The 14,598-nt window shown below is 39.3% G+C and overlaps 1 protein-coding gene across 1 annotated transcript in view; it reads right to left on the bottom strand.

Annotated features, from left to right (window-relative positions):
* Positions 1–3,231: 3,231 nt before the first annotated feature.
* The window catches only part of HECA (HECA ribonucleoprotein granule regulator), a 32,978-nt gene continuing 21,611 nt past the window's right edge, over positions 3,232–14,598 (bottom strand). The window contains exons 3-4 of the mRNA XM_075924306.2: positions 11,869–12,023; positions 3,232–7,572 (exon numbers count right to left, since the gene is read on the bottom strand). Of these exons, the coding sequence (XP_075780421.2) occupies positions 7,408–7,572; positions 11,869–12,023 (320 nt within the window). The 3' untranslated portion in view covers positions 3,232–7,407. The remainder of the gene's footprint in view (positions 7,573–11,868; positions 12,024–14,598) is intronic.

Genomic DNA, 14,598 nt, shown 5'->3' with positions numbered 1-14,598 from the left:
CTCCATATCTTAGTCTGGACAACTTTATTGTTGGCCCACTACACAATCTTTCTTGCTTCAAATTCTCATTACATTCAGCTGAGCAACATAACATAAGCTTATGACCCCTCTGGGGCGGACATGACATCTTCCCTTCTGACTTTTTTTGTCAGCCCCACAAGGCCTTTGTTCCCTCCTATAGCAACCAGACTAACCCTCAAGCCTTGTAGTTTTTCAGGCATCACTATTTTGAAATTCCCATTTGTGGCATACAATGGTGAAAATTTCTCATTACAAAAGCCACGGCTAAAACGCAAGAGGCAGCCAATCTCATATGGCAGCCAAGATGACCCAACTTGCTTTCAGAAATAAAGTGCTCAGTCCCAGTCTAGAGAACTCTTTCTAGCTGGCAATGATATAGCAGGATAGGATTTTCCTCTTTTCCCCATGATCAGCACTGGAGGAGTAGTTCCATCAATATATTGTGACCAAGTCACTTGGTAGCTCCCTGGGGGTTCTGCACTTCTTGGCAGTTACTTGAGCGCCTCAGAGACTCACAGAGCCTCCTTTGTTGCCCTGGGATTTCCCTAGAGGCAAGGGTCCCCGCTTACCAAGTCAGTCTCAACATAGGCCAGACCTTGGGGCTCAGTATTTCCTTGCTCTGTTCTGCTCTCCAGCTCTCTTCTGTGCGCCTTCCAAGAACTACCCCCCTGCTGCCTGGGAGGAATCCTTTTATAGGAACCTCAGAGGCCTTAATTGTAGCAGGTGCTTAACTCCAGCTGCAAACTGCCTCCTAATTAGGCCTCTATTTTCTATCCTGGCTGCAGGGCTGTGTTCAGGTGAGGCTAATTTGGAAACAAGAAAGCATTAACCCACCTCCCAATATGGCTGCCTTCTATAAGAGTTTTGTAGTTTGCAGGCTGTGGTCTGTCACACAGCCTTCCCCGCTGCTCAGCACTAGGGGGTTGGGCAACTTGGGACACCAAACAATGCATGCGGGATAGCCCATCCGCATTCCCGTGTTGGGTTCCAGCCCTGTGCTGCACCTTAAATTGGAAAGGTTGTAGGGATACGAACCACCGGGTGACCCTAGAATTCTTTTCCCTATTCCTCTGAATCCACTGCAGTGGGGCGTGGTACGTTACCAATACAAAATGTCACCCAAAGAGGTAATAGCGTAGTGCCTCCATGGCCCATTTTATGGTGAGGCACTCCCTCTCAACTACTGCATACTTGCATTCCCTTGGGAGCAGTTTCCTGCTAAGATACAACACTGCGAGTTTTTCTCCCCAATTGTTCATGATAGTACTGTCCCCAACCCCACATCTGATGTCAGTTTGTAGGATAAACTCTTGAGAAAAGTCTGGTGATATCAATACTGGGTTGCTACAGAGAGCAGTCTGTAGGTCCTCAAATGCATTCTCTGCTGCCTCGGACCATTTAACCGGGTCAGGCCCCCGGGCTTTCACCAACTCTGGCAGGGAGGTGGCCCGTGTTGCAAAATGGGAAATAAATCATTAATAGCCCACTACTCCTAAAAAAAGTTCGAACTTGTTTCTTTCGTTTAGGCCAGAGCCACTGCTGAATGGCCTCTAATTTATTTAACTGGGGTTTTACCATCCCTTTTCCTACCGCATATCCGAGGTGTTTAGCCTCTCTGAACCCCACAGCACATTTGGCTGAATTTGCCATGAGGCTGGCCGGCCTAAAGGAGTCTAAAACAGCCTCTACCCTCTTCAGGTGGGTCTCCCAATCCACTGTGTGGATGATGTCATCTAAGTAAGCAGCAGCATAGGCAGCATGGGGCCGCAGCAGCTTGTCCATGAGGCACTGGAAAGTGGCTGTGTCCCATGGAAGCTGAACGGGAGGACTATGTACTGAAACAGCCCCTCTGGGGTAGCAAAGGCCATCTTCTCCTTGGCATCCTTGGCCAATGGGATCTTCCAGTAGCCTTGTTATGTCCAGGGTTGTTAGGTATTGTGCTCGGCCCAGGCGGTCTACCAGTTCGTCGATGCTTAGTATGGGATATGCATCGAACTGGGAGATCTCATGCAACCTTTGGAAATGGTTACAAAAACGGGTGGTGCCATCAGGTTTTGGCACCAGTACTATGGGACTGGACCCCTGGCTATGGGATTCTTCGATGATACCCATCTTTAGCATCTTGTGTACCTCCGCACTTATCTCCTGTCTTTCAGCTGCGAGGACCTGATAGGGTCTCATCGTCACTCGGGCTCCCAGATTGGTAATAATTTGGTGGGTGGCCTCTGATGTTCAGCCAGGCTTCTCCAAAAACACATCTCTGTTCAGCAATGATGTTAGAAACCTCTTTTCTTTGGACTGGCGTTAACTCGGGGCCCTCTTTCACTGGTACTGAGGGTTTGGTCGGGGATCAAGCTCCTCCCTCCGGGTAACCACATAGGCATCCCCCTCCTGCCAAGGTTTCAAGAGGTTGATATGGTAGATCTTCCTCGAGCGCCTCAGAGACTCAGAGGCGCCTTTGTTGCCTTGGGATTTCCCGAGAGGTAAGGGTCCCTGCTTACCAAGTCATTCTCATCATAGGCCTTGGGGCTGGGCTGGGCTCAGCTCTTCTGTGCACCTTCCAAAAACTCCCCCTGCTGCCTGGGAGGAATCCTTTTATAGGAACCTTGGGGCCTTAATTGGCAGCAGGTGCTTAATTAACCCCAGCTGCCTCCTAATTAGGCCTCTATTTTCTACCTGTGTTCAGGTGAGGCTAATTTGGAAACAAGAAAGCATTAATCCACCTCCCAATATGGCTGCCTTCTATAAGAGTTTTGCAGTTTTCAGGCTGTGGTCTGTCACAATATGGAGGAACAAGAAAGAATTTAGTAGGCTGTATGCTATTTATTCTCACTTGCAAATAAAGGCACATATAACACAAAAAAGCATCCGGATCCATAGAGCTGACCTAGGAGAAAAGTGGGAGTCCTATTCCATGCCCTGCTTTTCACTTAATAGACCTTCCTTTCTAGTCCCTATGCAGTTATTGGTGTTAATTTCTGACAATGTCACCATGTCCTTGAATACTTCAGGGTTTTTTTTTTTTTTAAAGGAAAAAAAAAAACAGAATAAGAACCAGCTCCTCCCCTTCCCCACCAGTGCTCAGTCCTCAAAAGTGACTGTCCAGGAATAATAGACTGAGAAAAAAGCAAGTTTAAATAATTCCCTAAGTGGACCAAAATGCACTCTACCATGAACTTTCATTTCAACCATTAAAAAAGCCCCACACGGTTAGCTTTCTGGAATTTATTTTTTTAATACAGAGAAATTGCAACAAAAAATTATAACACCACACACAAACGGTATCATAACCAATTGTTTTAATGTCATCAACATTCATTTGTTTGCTATGTACATATTCTTCCCTCTGTAAAAGTGCATTCTAAAAATGTCTTTACAAGAAACCTTTACTGACAAGTTTTTTTTAAATGGTGACATCACAATGTATTTGCCCATGGTTACCTGATACAGTAAAGTGAGCAGAATGAAACTGAAGAAACTGGGTTAGATGTCTCCCTCTTGATACATTTACTGACATTTACTTATTCCTCCAATTAAACAACCTTAGAAATTTACTTTTTTATAGATTAATTGCATCTTGAAAAACAAATTCTGTGCTTTTAGCTCAATAAGGTAAAAATATTGGATTGTTTTAAAATGGCTTTGTAGCAGCAGATAGAATAATTTCACCCAGTTCATGTTGGAAGAGATATTTCAATATTTAAAATTATCTATTTTGTTAATTACATGTATCAAAATTTGGTTTTAAAGGACCTATTGATGGAAAAAAATATTTGCATATATGCAATGTAAAGTTTATCTGAATGCAAGCATCTCCTTTAGAAAGGCCATGTCCTTGTTATGCATAGGAATGACATGCCTATAGAATGAACCCTTAAATTTAAATGGACAATATTATGGCTTACAAAAGCAAGTTTACTTGCACCATGTTAAGCAGACCACAGTGGATGGAAAGGGGAAAAGCAAGGAGGAGTTGAGCCAGACACTGCAACCAATTTTTTTAAGCCCCAGAAAATTGTTTCCTGGTTGAAACTCCTAAAAGCTCAAGATATTTTCCACCCCTCACTAAGATGAAAAGCAAATCAATTTAAATATCTGATTTAACTCCTAATGTATATATTAAAAGCTACCATTGGGCCCCAACCCTGTAATTGGATCCTTGCATATGTGCACAGCCCAGTTGAAGTCTGCACGGGGGAAAGGGTCTGCTTGTGCAGATTAGATTGCAGGACTGAGGTCTTTGTTGGTATGTTATGCTAAATACATCTTTAGGTAATGTAACTTGAGAACTGGATGTTCTCACTATCATCAAGAAGCACAAAAAGCATGTTCTCTAAATTAGGGACAATTTTCTTTGCAGAGCAGGGTAAAAGGAATATTTTCATAGTTCAGTTGGCATCCAATAGGAATACTTGTTACCATGTGATTCTAACATCTGCTTGAAAGTTGTAGTTTTATAAGAAAATAGACATTGTCTCAAATAGTGGCATCAATGCATTCAATAGCAAAATAAAAAGTTTCTCAAGACTTAAATTGTTTTTCTTGGACAATATTGCATTTACAGTCCTCTGTACAGTTTCTTTCAAGGCTCCCTTAAACATGTTTTATTCCATCACAGATTGCTAAATTCTAGGCACTGCTTTGAAGATACTGTACAGTCTGGTCATACATTTATCCTTTAAATGGCAAAGTCGTATTATGCCTGTAGTCATACTATAGATTGTAAAACGTGCATGTATGGATAGGCATCTAACTGATTATATAAACACTAGAAGCATAAATTAAGTCATTGAATGAAAGGCATTAACTGGAATATTTAGGAAAGTCCCAAAGAAACCAAGACCCTGATTCTCCACTCCCTCACATAGTTATTTACACCTTTGCAAAGTGAGTGCAAAGCAGGTTTTGCTTGCTACCATTTCATCGTCTTTGATACCCATTTTCCACGGGTGTACATGACTACACGAGAATCAGGGCAGAGAAGAATCTGGCCCAACTACTGAATAATACAGCAATGCAAGTGCCCTCTGTTCCTTTCCTTTGTTTAAAGCCATTTCTCATTTCGACATAATTTTAGACCAGCAACATGCTAGCACAGGTGCGGTAGACTATATTTATAATCAAATCAGCTAAAGTGATTTTGATAATGCTTCCAGGCACGCATGCTAGATCATTTAGTCACAGTGCATAGGTGATTCCTATGTATCAAAACAAGGTGTCCATGTCTGAGAGCTTCACTGCAGAGTTAATTTGAATTCAAGCTCTAGACCAGTCCACCCACAAACCCTTAACTCAAATGCTTTTAGCTCAAGCTGGCTGGCCTGTCGGGGGATTCAGGCAACAGCTCAATTTAGCACAACACATCAGCTGCTCACACAATCCTTCTGCAGCTCAAGTTATATTTTGCAGAGTGGCCTCTCTCACTTGAGTGAGGTTAAATTAAGAGGTGTTCACTCTGAAGTGAAGACACTGATATTGTCTAAACTACAGAGCCTTTATCAAAGAAACCTATTGGAGATGCAGCACATCAGTACAAAAGAACATATCCTGACAGGTAGCTACACCATCTCCCAAACTCCCTGAAGGCTGCTTCAGTTGCTATAGCAGCTACAGGGTCTGTGTATGTGGGTTTTTGTGTTTGCCTCCCCCCAAAAAATATTCCTAGCCAACACAGCTATGCCAAAAAAAATTTGTAGTATATCTGTAGAAGCCATAGCCACATGAAAGGAAAAATAGGCAAGAATTTCTTTGTGAATACAATATCAGTTACTAAATAACCTGGGCACATAGTTCAAGAACTTTCTAAAAAGTTAGAAAACAGTCAATATTTAACCGTTTTGTTTCCCATTTTGGGTTTTTTTCTTTTTTTGTTGTTTTAAAGGATATGCAGGATATCAAAGCCATTTTAAATTCATACTTGCAATAAATATTATGAACAATTAATCTGGAGAAATCTATATTTTGTTCTATAAACAGTGTCTGACCACTTAAATACTGCTAGGTTTTTTTATGTAATAATTATGCCATCTCAATAGGCAGTCACGTGACAAGAGATACCATAGTGATGAACATGGTATCGAAATATTTAGATTATTACTTGACTCTTTAAGATCAGACTCATGAACTTTTAAAAATTCTTGCAAAGAAGAAAGGGAAACGATAAAAGAACATTGGCAAACTCTATGGAGGCAACTCTTCTCATACCAGTTCATTGTCTGGTATAGTTTATTACATACGGGAATGTAAAGAATTATACTAAATTTTTAAAAATACACATTGTTTCCAAGTCCTCAAAATCGACTGGGCAATCTCTAGATTTGCTTACCTTTGTAAGACTAAGGTGCAAAGGCTATTTCGGAAAATGTACTGAACTTTGAAATAAAGTCATGACAAATTCTTATATTAAGATGGCACAAATTTCTCACAGTGCTCACAGATCTGACTCTGCTGAGATCATACTTTTCAAGATCCTTTTTACAGGTCAGTCATACCAGCCTCATATATGCTGTTTGTAAAGTTCCAATCCCACCACACATGTGCATACACCTACCCCTTCATAATTAGTTTTCAACGGACCACATCTTCCTATATGTTCCTTCTGTTCATCACAACAAAGTTCTAAAAATATCTGCAAAGCAAATAACTTTAAATGAAGTGTATTAAAATCTCAAGCTTGTTTTGGTATAAAGAATTGACCTGACTGCTAAAATTACAAGTTCTGTTTCCACCAGTGTATCTCCATACAACAGTACTATCTCTGTCAATCTGTCAGCAAGGGTAACTCATATCAAATACATATTGCAGGAAGACACCATGCCAAAAATTTTTAAGGTTGCATTTTCTGGCACAGATTTACATTCACTCGTCACAATATTTTAGTTTACCCAATTCTGGGAAGCAGACCAGCTAGAGTAACTGTTTTTTAAGGTCTAATCCTGCTCCCATTGAAGCCAATGGCAAAGATCCTACAGAAATCAGTGGTAGCAAGATTGGAATCTTCTTGAAGATTTCCCCTTTAACCCAACCCTAAGTGTGGTGAGTCAACAAAATCTTCCATATTCCAACTGGGCTCCTCTTCTAAAAACCTTTGCACCCCTCTAAACTCTTCTGTGATGATACAAAAATTAAAATCAAACCATTTAAGATGAAATTTCCCCCACTCTTGGCATTAACCGACTTGCCTCCACCTTTTGCTGAAATCTTGTCAGGAGGACCAGGTCTTAGTAACACGCATATACATATTAATACATATGTACACAGACACACAAAGAAGCTGCTCTTTCAGTTAGAAAAGAAATTAATTTTGTCACAGAACGGATCCTATAAAAAGGTGTCTAATAAAGTAGTAATACCCATAAAATAGCTATTACTAAAGCAAAGCTTTCGTCAATAAGCTTCCAGAACTTTAAATGAAGAGAATGGCTTCACAAAGTGGTAGTCTAGATTTCCACAATGCGGGCACTGCTGGACGTTGCTGTATTCAGAGAAATACTGCATCCCGATCCGTACATCTATTACTGGCTTTCCACAGTGCTTACAGTTCAGTCGAGCCTGTCAAAAAGTAGACAGAAACACTGTCAAACATTCCAATTTGCTTCCACCCTTGCCCCAGAAAAAGAGAATGTATGTTTCACAGTCCATTTCTCTTTCCTAAGGACAGGCTTGATTAAGAAAGTATATAGCTTATGAGATTGGATGCAAAGCCCACTACTTAATTGGAATGGCAACTTCTTTAACTGGAATGCCTCTGGGGGATTTGGCTAAGTTCTGAACAACCTCAACTCCCACTGAAACCCCTTGCAATATTGAACTCTAACTGATAATCAAATAAGTAACTCATCTGTCATGCTGATAGTAACCTGACTCTGCAGATAAACCTTCAAATGTTGCTTCAATTCCTCCTTCCAAGCCAGATTTTTCTACATGTGTTTCAAGTTTTTTTCAGCAAGCTAGTATTATCATGACTTTCCAGACTTTTGGTGGATTAATTGAAGAGTAAAATTAACAAGAGTGCCTAACTGCCATTTTCAAAAGTAACAGCGGGGCCTAAATTACATAAGCACTTTTGAAAATTGTACCCAGTTTGTATTTCAGTTTAGTTGAGGGAAGAGGCACAAGAGAGAACTGATGAGGCATGATGCGTGTACTAAGAATGTCAACTAGCGGTTAACTGACTAGTCGAGTAGTTGATGGAATTTCCATAGATTATTCAACTAGTCAATAGGCATTCCACATTCCTCCTTTGAAATGTACGAGAGCCTCAGCAGGAGCTGGGGCTTTTGCTCATTTCAAAGAAGGAATGCGGAATTTTGTGTGCAGCCCGGGGCCAGCGGGAAGTCCCTCTGACTTCAGGCCGCATACAGATGCCAGCTTTGAAATGCACACGAGTCCCCAGCTTCCATGTACCATGCTGCACTGGGGGGACAATGCTGTGCTGCCGCTTTGAAATGCCATACTGAGTCAGGGTCAGCAGGGGACTCCTCAACTGACCGCAGGTTCCACGGAAATGCCGTGCTGGAGCCTGGGATCACCTGGGGACTCCCCAGCTGCCCCCGGGCTCCAAGCGCACAGCACCGCACAGATAAGCCCGGGCTCAGCTGTGCAGCGCTGCCGCTTTCAAGTATCCTCTTTCCCCCCGTTTTGCTGCCTCTATCTGATAGAGGCAGCAGGGGGGAGGGGAATTGACTAATCGACTGACTATCGTAAGCATTTGCTTATCGGGTAGTCAACTGGTCTTTAACATCCCTAGTGTGTACCTTAACTCTTTAGTAAGTACATCACAGCAATGAGAAAAGCAAGAAACATTTCAGATATCATAGCATTATGATTAATTTGGAAAGAGGCCATCTAGAAGGGCATCCCAAGACAGCACAAGCCATGTTACTTCTACGGATGGTGGTGATTTCCCTCTACCTACAGTAGCTATAGTTAGAGTAAACTAGTTAAAGTACAGGAATAAGCATGTTCTGCTAACTGAGTTTTCGTAAATTAAAGACTACATTCTGTCTGTATGTATTTACATGTATGGATGGTCACTAATGAACTTCTGAAATCATGCTTGACACATTAGTAGAAAACAAGTAGTCCTGTAGCACCTTAACGACTAACATTATATATTAATATCATGAGCTTTTGTGGGCAAAACACATTTCTTCAGATGGGTTTTGCCTACAACAGCTCATGATATATATTTGTTAGTATGTAAGGTGCTAGAGGACTACTCTTTTTAAAGATTACAGACTAACACAGCCATCCCTCTGAGACATTAGTACAAACTGAGAGTTTTTCCACATATAAAAATGAAATATAGCGCTGACTCCTAACACTGAGAGGAATTCAGTTCCAACTGGTCATACATGCAGCATTTCCAAATTTACATGTACATATGTTGGCTTTATGGTTATTATTCTCTAAATAAAATCCTTCACAATATCATCACTGTTAAGTGCCATAGCATGTTAACTTAAATGCTAAAGTAAAAAGAAAAGGAATTAAGTCTGTGCCATACAATTCTTAATCTACATAGTTAAAATCTATTATTGTGATGCTATTTGATTTTTTCTATTCAAACATAACCTGACTATGCGGACGATGCATTCTAATTCTTATGTCTTAATAGATATATAGGTTACGGTATTCAGAATCATTTACATCATGCACCATACCTTAAATATATTTACTCTGATAACCTATGCAGGAGCTAGACATTACTATATGTAAGAGCTAGACATTACTATAATTCAGCAATATAGTATAAAAAGTATTTTACAAATTCCAATTAGATGGGCCTTAAAGTCAATCTTATTTGGATAGATGAGAACCAAAGTGTAAATGCAAGTCGGAGAATAGACAGAAACATCACTGATTACACAGAGGGATGAGTAAAATACAAGAGTCTTAAGGAAAGATTTGGGTGTAAAAAAATGCAGGCCACTTGAGGAAAATAAAGCAGCAGGCTGTTGCAATCACAGCAGGCAATGTGCAAAAGACAGACTCAAGAGTGGGAGGAGAGAAGATAAGCAGAGAACAGAGTCCACGGTGGAGTGTAGGAGGAAACTAGGGCTGGTAAGTACGGAGTCAGGGTCTGAGTTGCACAGAGCCTAAAGGATGCTTCTGAACATAAACTACATCTCAAAATAAAGAAATTATCTTCTTCAATAAGAGATCTTCAGTGATGTTTTGGATGCAAAAAAAAACATTCATGTACAACTCAGGTTGAGAAAGCATTAAAACCTAGTGTCTGATTTGCTTGGAAGCTGAAAATTCCAAAGCAATCTTTGATGGAATGCGTGTCTGTTAATAATCTCCTTGGCCAAAGTTTTGCCTTGCCCAGCGCTGTTGTGAAATGCTCAGAGATGTTTTAGAATAAGGTACCAAATATTATTTTTCCGTTAAAATAATGTAAGGCTAATTCAGATTTAGTCTACATAATGTATCTTACTTCTGTTCCTTTGAAAACATGCACCACACTTGTGGGTGCACTAGCAAAAATGAGCATATCTAATAATTTAGGTGACTGAAAACTAGTAATTGTATTCTATTATATTATATTGAATTGCTTACCAAGTACTTTCACACTGCCCACTGATCACAACTTAATACTCTTGTAATACACATACACAAGGAAAAAGAATTAAGATTAATGTTAAAAATAATCTAAATTGACTGACTTGCAAAATCAAAATGTCAATCTTAATACTGCATTTAAAACTACCTACTTAAAGAGAGGCTCACAAATTAAGTGCACAAAATTTGAAGTATCATTCTTCACTGTACCTACTACTATGGAAGCCAATTAACTACAGAGCTTGATGTTGAGTACTCATGTTCTCCAGCAGCAGAAATCCAGGTACCGGTACATAATGGAGTAAACAATGAATGAAGATATATCCCCTATTTTCAAGGAATGCATCTGATGCAATACAAACATTTACTGAACTGACTCAACCTGTTCCTTTGTCCTATCTGACTAATCCAATGAATCATTCTCTTAGCACTTCCTTAGAGTGGGTCCTATAATTAATCAATGGAGTATCACTGATATGTCTACTAGATCACCATGTAAGCATTGCGCCAGAAAGTAACATCTTATGAGCTACTGCAAGGTGTTGAGCATCCCCAATCCATCAAATCACTGATCCCCACATTAATCTGCAATGACTGCAGCACCATGCAAGAATATTCCAAGCATTCTGTCCCTTACCCGAGATTTTCTCCATCTAAGGTGAAAACTGGAGAACAGTCAAGTCAAAACCAAGTTTCTTCAAAATTTGGAAGAATAAAATCACTACACTCATAGTGAATATTTAAAAAGCTATTCTGTGCTCAAAGAATTTCTCCTAAGAGTTTCCATTACTTTTGCCTTTTCACCAGGACTACCCCTTGATAGTTCATAGCCATCGTTCAAACTGACCAGGCCTTGAATAAAAGTGCTATTTAAACAGTAATTACAGTTTTGATACTATATTGTTTTTATCCCAAAATGAACCTATGATGGAAAAGCTTGAAGTGCGTGATATTTTGGAGCATCAATCCAATCTAAGCATTTTAAATTATTTTTAAATGTATCTTAGTTCTATCCCCTGCACAAAAGGTTTATATTGGTTTGTGTCTTTTTTTAATCTCCTATTCCTGAACACCCCAACACATAATAATTCCACAGGATTATAAAGCAAGAAACATCATTAGATCATCTAGTCTGGCATCCTGTATGATGCTGGTTTTTGCTGTTAAACTAGTGGATTTCAGGGGGGAGAAGGGGAGGAGGAGGAAGGAGGGGAAACAGGCACAGGCTATTGCTTTGTTTATCTTCAGTTGGAGCTTCATGTTATCATGCAGAATACTAACCTGACAACAGGGAGAGGCTGCCAGAATATCATAAGTATACATGGTTCCCAGTTGATGCCAGCTTCCATCCCATCGGGATTTGCACTTAATGCAGATAATTTTGTGAACCCCTTCTAAGCAGTCAACACAAACAGCATAGAGGTGCATAAGCCTTCCTGTGAACAGGAAACACATTTCTTAAGGAAAAGAGACATTATCCGAAAGGTTAAAGCAGACATTTCCTATAATGTACCATTTTGTCGTTATATACATTTTTTAAGAAGAATGACAGAGTACATAATTCATTAAATATGATACAGACTGGGCCAAAAAGTATATTCTCAAGGGGCAAAAAGGCCCACTTTTTAATAAACAAAAGGCAGACCCTTAATTTTCTCTTTGCAGCAGGACGTTGGCAAAATACTGTGGTAACCTAGAAAGTCGTCATCGAGATGACTCTCCAACTCCAGTAATTCACCCACTCTCTGTTCCCACCTCTAGAGGAAGACTTGCAGCTTACTTGCCAGTGTAGTTTAACAATTCTATTCAAGTCTGCCAAATATATTGACAAGATTTTCCAGCAAAAAAGATGTGTCACTCCTAGCGCAAGAAACCACACACACACACACACACACACACACACACACACACACACACACAAAGCAGAAGAGAGCAAAATTGTAACTCTTTTTGGTTTTGGTTGGCAGTACACTTTAAGGTGTGTGTATTTCAGACATGAGCAAATTTTGCTTTAATGCACATTACTTTTTCAGATAGCTATACAAACTTCAACATACCATATAGTATTTTAGATATCCTCTATTCCAGTTTGACGTGTTAAAGTAACTCTCTTCCCATCATATTTTAATCATACACTCCCCACACAGGGGTGAATTTTCAAGAGTTGAATAAATGTCACTTACTTCCATAGTAGTCAAGCAGTTCAGACTTAAAGACTGAATGTTTACTTTATAAAAACATTAACAGACTTCTCAGTGGAGACTTAATGAAGATACAAAATTCAGATGAGAATATAAAAAGCTCTACATGGCTGTGTCTACATTGGCGCAATCTTGCACCAAAGCAGCCGCTTTTGCGCAAAAACATGCTGCCTGTCTACACTGACGGGGAGTTCTTGCGCAAGAACACTGACATTCTAATGTGTGAAATCAGTATTTCTTGCACAAGAACTATGATGCTCCCGCTCAGGAATAAGCCCTCTTGCGCAACTGTTCTTGCACAAGAGGCCAGTGTAGACACGCAACATGAATTTCTTGCGCAAGAAAGCCCGATGGTTAAAATGGCACATCTTTTGCGCAAAGGCACGTGCCAGTGTAGACGCTCTCTTGCGCAAATACTTTAACGCAAGAATTCTTGTGTTAAAAAGTATTTGTGCAAGATCGTGCCATTGTAGACGCAGGCCATGAGTTTTGGGGATCCAGTATTTTAATCTGGGCTCATAGCATGTTATTGAACTGATCCCTGGCTATTTAAATGTGTATATTCACATTACAATAAAATATCACCCTATATTTTGCATTACTGGTACACAAGAAAGTTATGATCCAAAACTTAACTACAAATACCATCTACAAAAAAGCTATGCGATGTAATTTTGTGCTTTTCAGGACACAGGCTGTACTCTTATGAATCCAACAGTTGAATGTACAATTTCTTAACATAAGTAATGAATTCATGAATCTAGCAGCTGCTTTGGAAAAGTCTCAAAATATACACAGTGTCTGGAAGCCAAGAAGTAAAATTAGTCTGTGTCAGAGATTTTAAACAATTTTTAAAGCAAATATTTTAGAGAAATAGAAAGGAGAGTAAAGCCATTGAACAAAACTGATAAAGCTTCCAGTTATTTTTGCATCATTGCTTTAAATATAAACTGGTTTAAAAAAAAGTATTCCCAACTGAGAAAATGTCTGAGTTTTTATAGCTTCATTTTACAATCTTCAAAAAGTAGTTTATGATGGGAGTGCTATTTACTCAGATCTTTCCTTGCAAGGCTCCTGGAGTGCAAATACATCAAGATCTCTTGCTCAAATGAATATCTGGATATTCAAACTATGACATCATTCCATGCAATTGAAATCTTTTACTGTGTAACAAAATTAGTAACATTTATAGAAGACAGCTTTAAGTGTACTTCACAGAATTCATAGTTTTTGTGCACAGAAATATTTCACCTCCTCCCTCATTAATTTTGAGATTCCTAGTTAAATGGTTTGACTGCTAAGTCACTCACTGAAAAAGAAATTACTTGTTTAACTCAGGAGGGAAACAATGTCCTGGAACAGAGACTCACAGTTCAATTATGTGTGTCAAAATGTGCACTAAGAAGTTTAAAAGTTATTTTTATTATAAAAAAATCATTCTGCTTAAGACAAAGGAAAGTAAATTTCAAAAATTTAGGTAATCTCCTTGGATCTAGTATTTCCACGGGTGTACATAAATTTACTAGGAGTAGAGTACTACATCTACTAAGGAAACAATTACCGAAATACATGTAAGTCATGATCACATGAAGAATTTCAGAATTTTTTTTTGCAAGTATTAAATTGACATGTGATATATTAATTGTTGTAAAAACTGATTAAAATTTGGCAAAACCACGAGCACATTATGCATATTTCTTACAAAAAAGCAACATTTTACTTGCGTTTTGTTTGCCACTTTTTTCCTTTGAAGTATATTAGGTATTATGGAAACAATACTGTTAGCCTATATAAAGTAAGCACATATAAT

The sequence above is a fragment of the Pelodiscus sinensis genome, chromosome 3 (assembly GCF_052426305.1).
Source record: "Pelodiscus sinensis isolate ZL-2025 chromosome 3, ASM5242630v1, whole genome shotgun sequence".
Classification (NCBI taxonomy): Eukaryota; Metazoa; Chordata; order Testudines; family Trionychidae; genus Pelodiscus; species Pelodiscus sinensis.
This window is presented reverse-complemented; position numbering and strand designations above follow the sequence as displayed.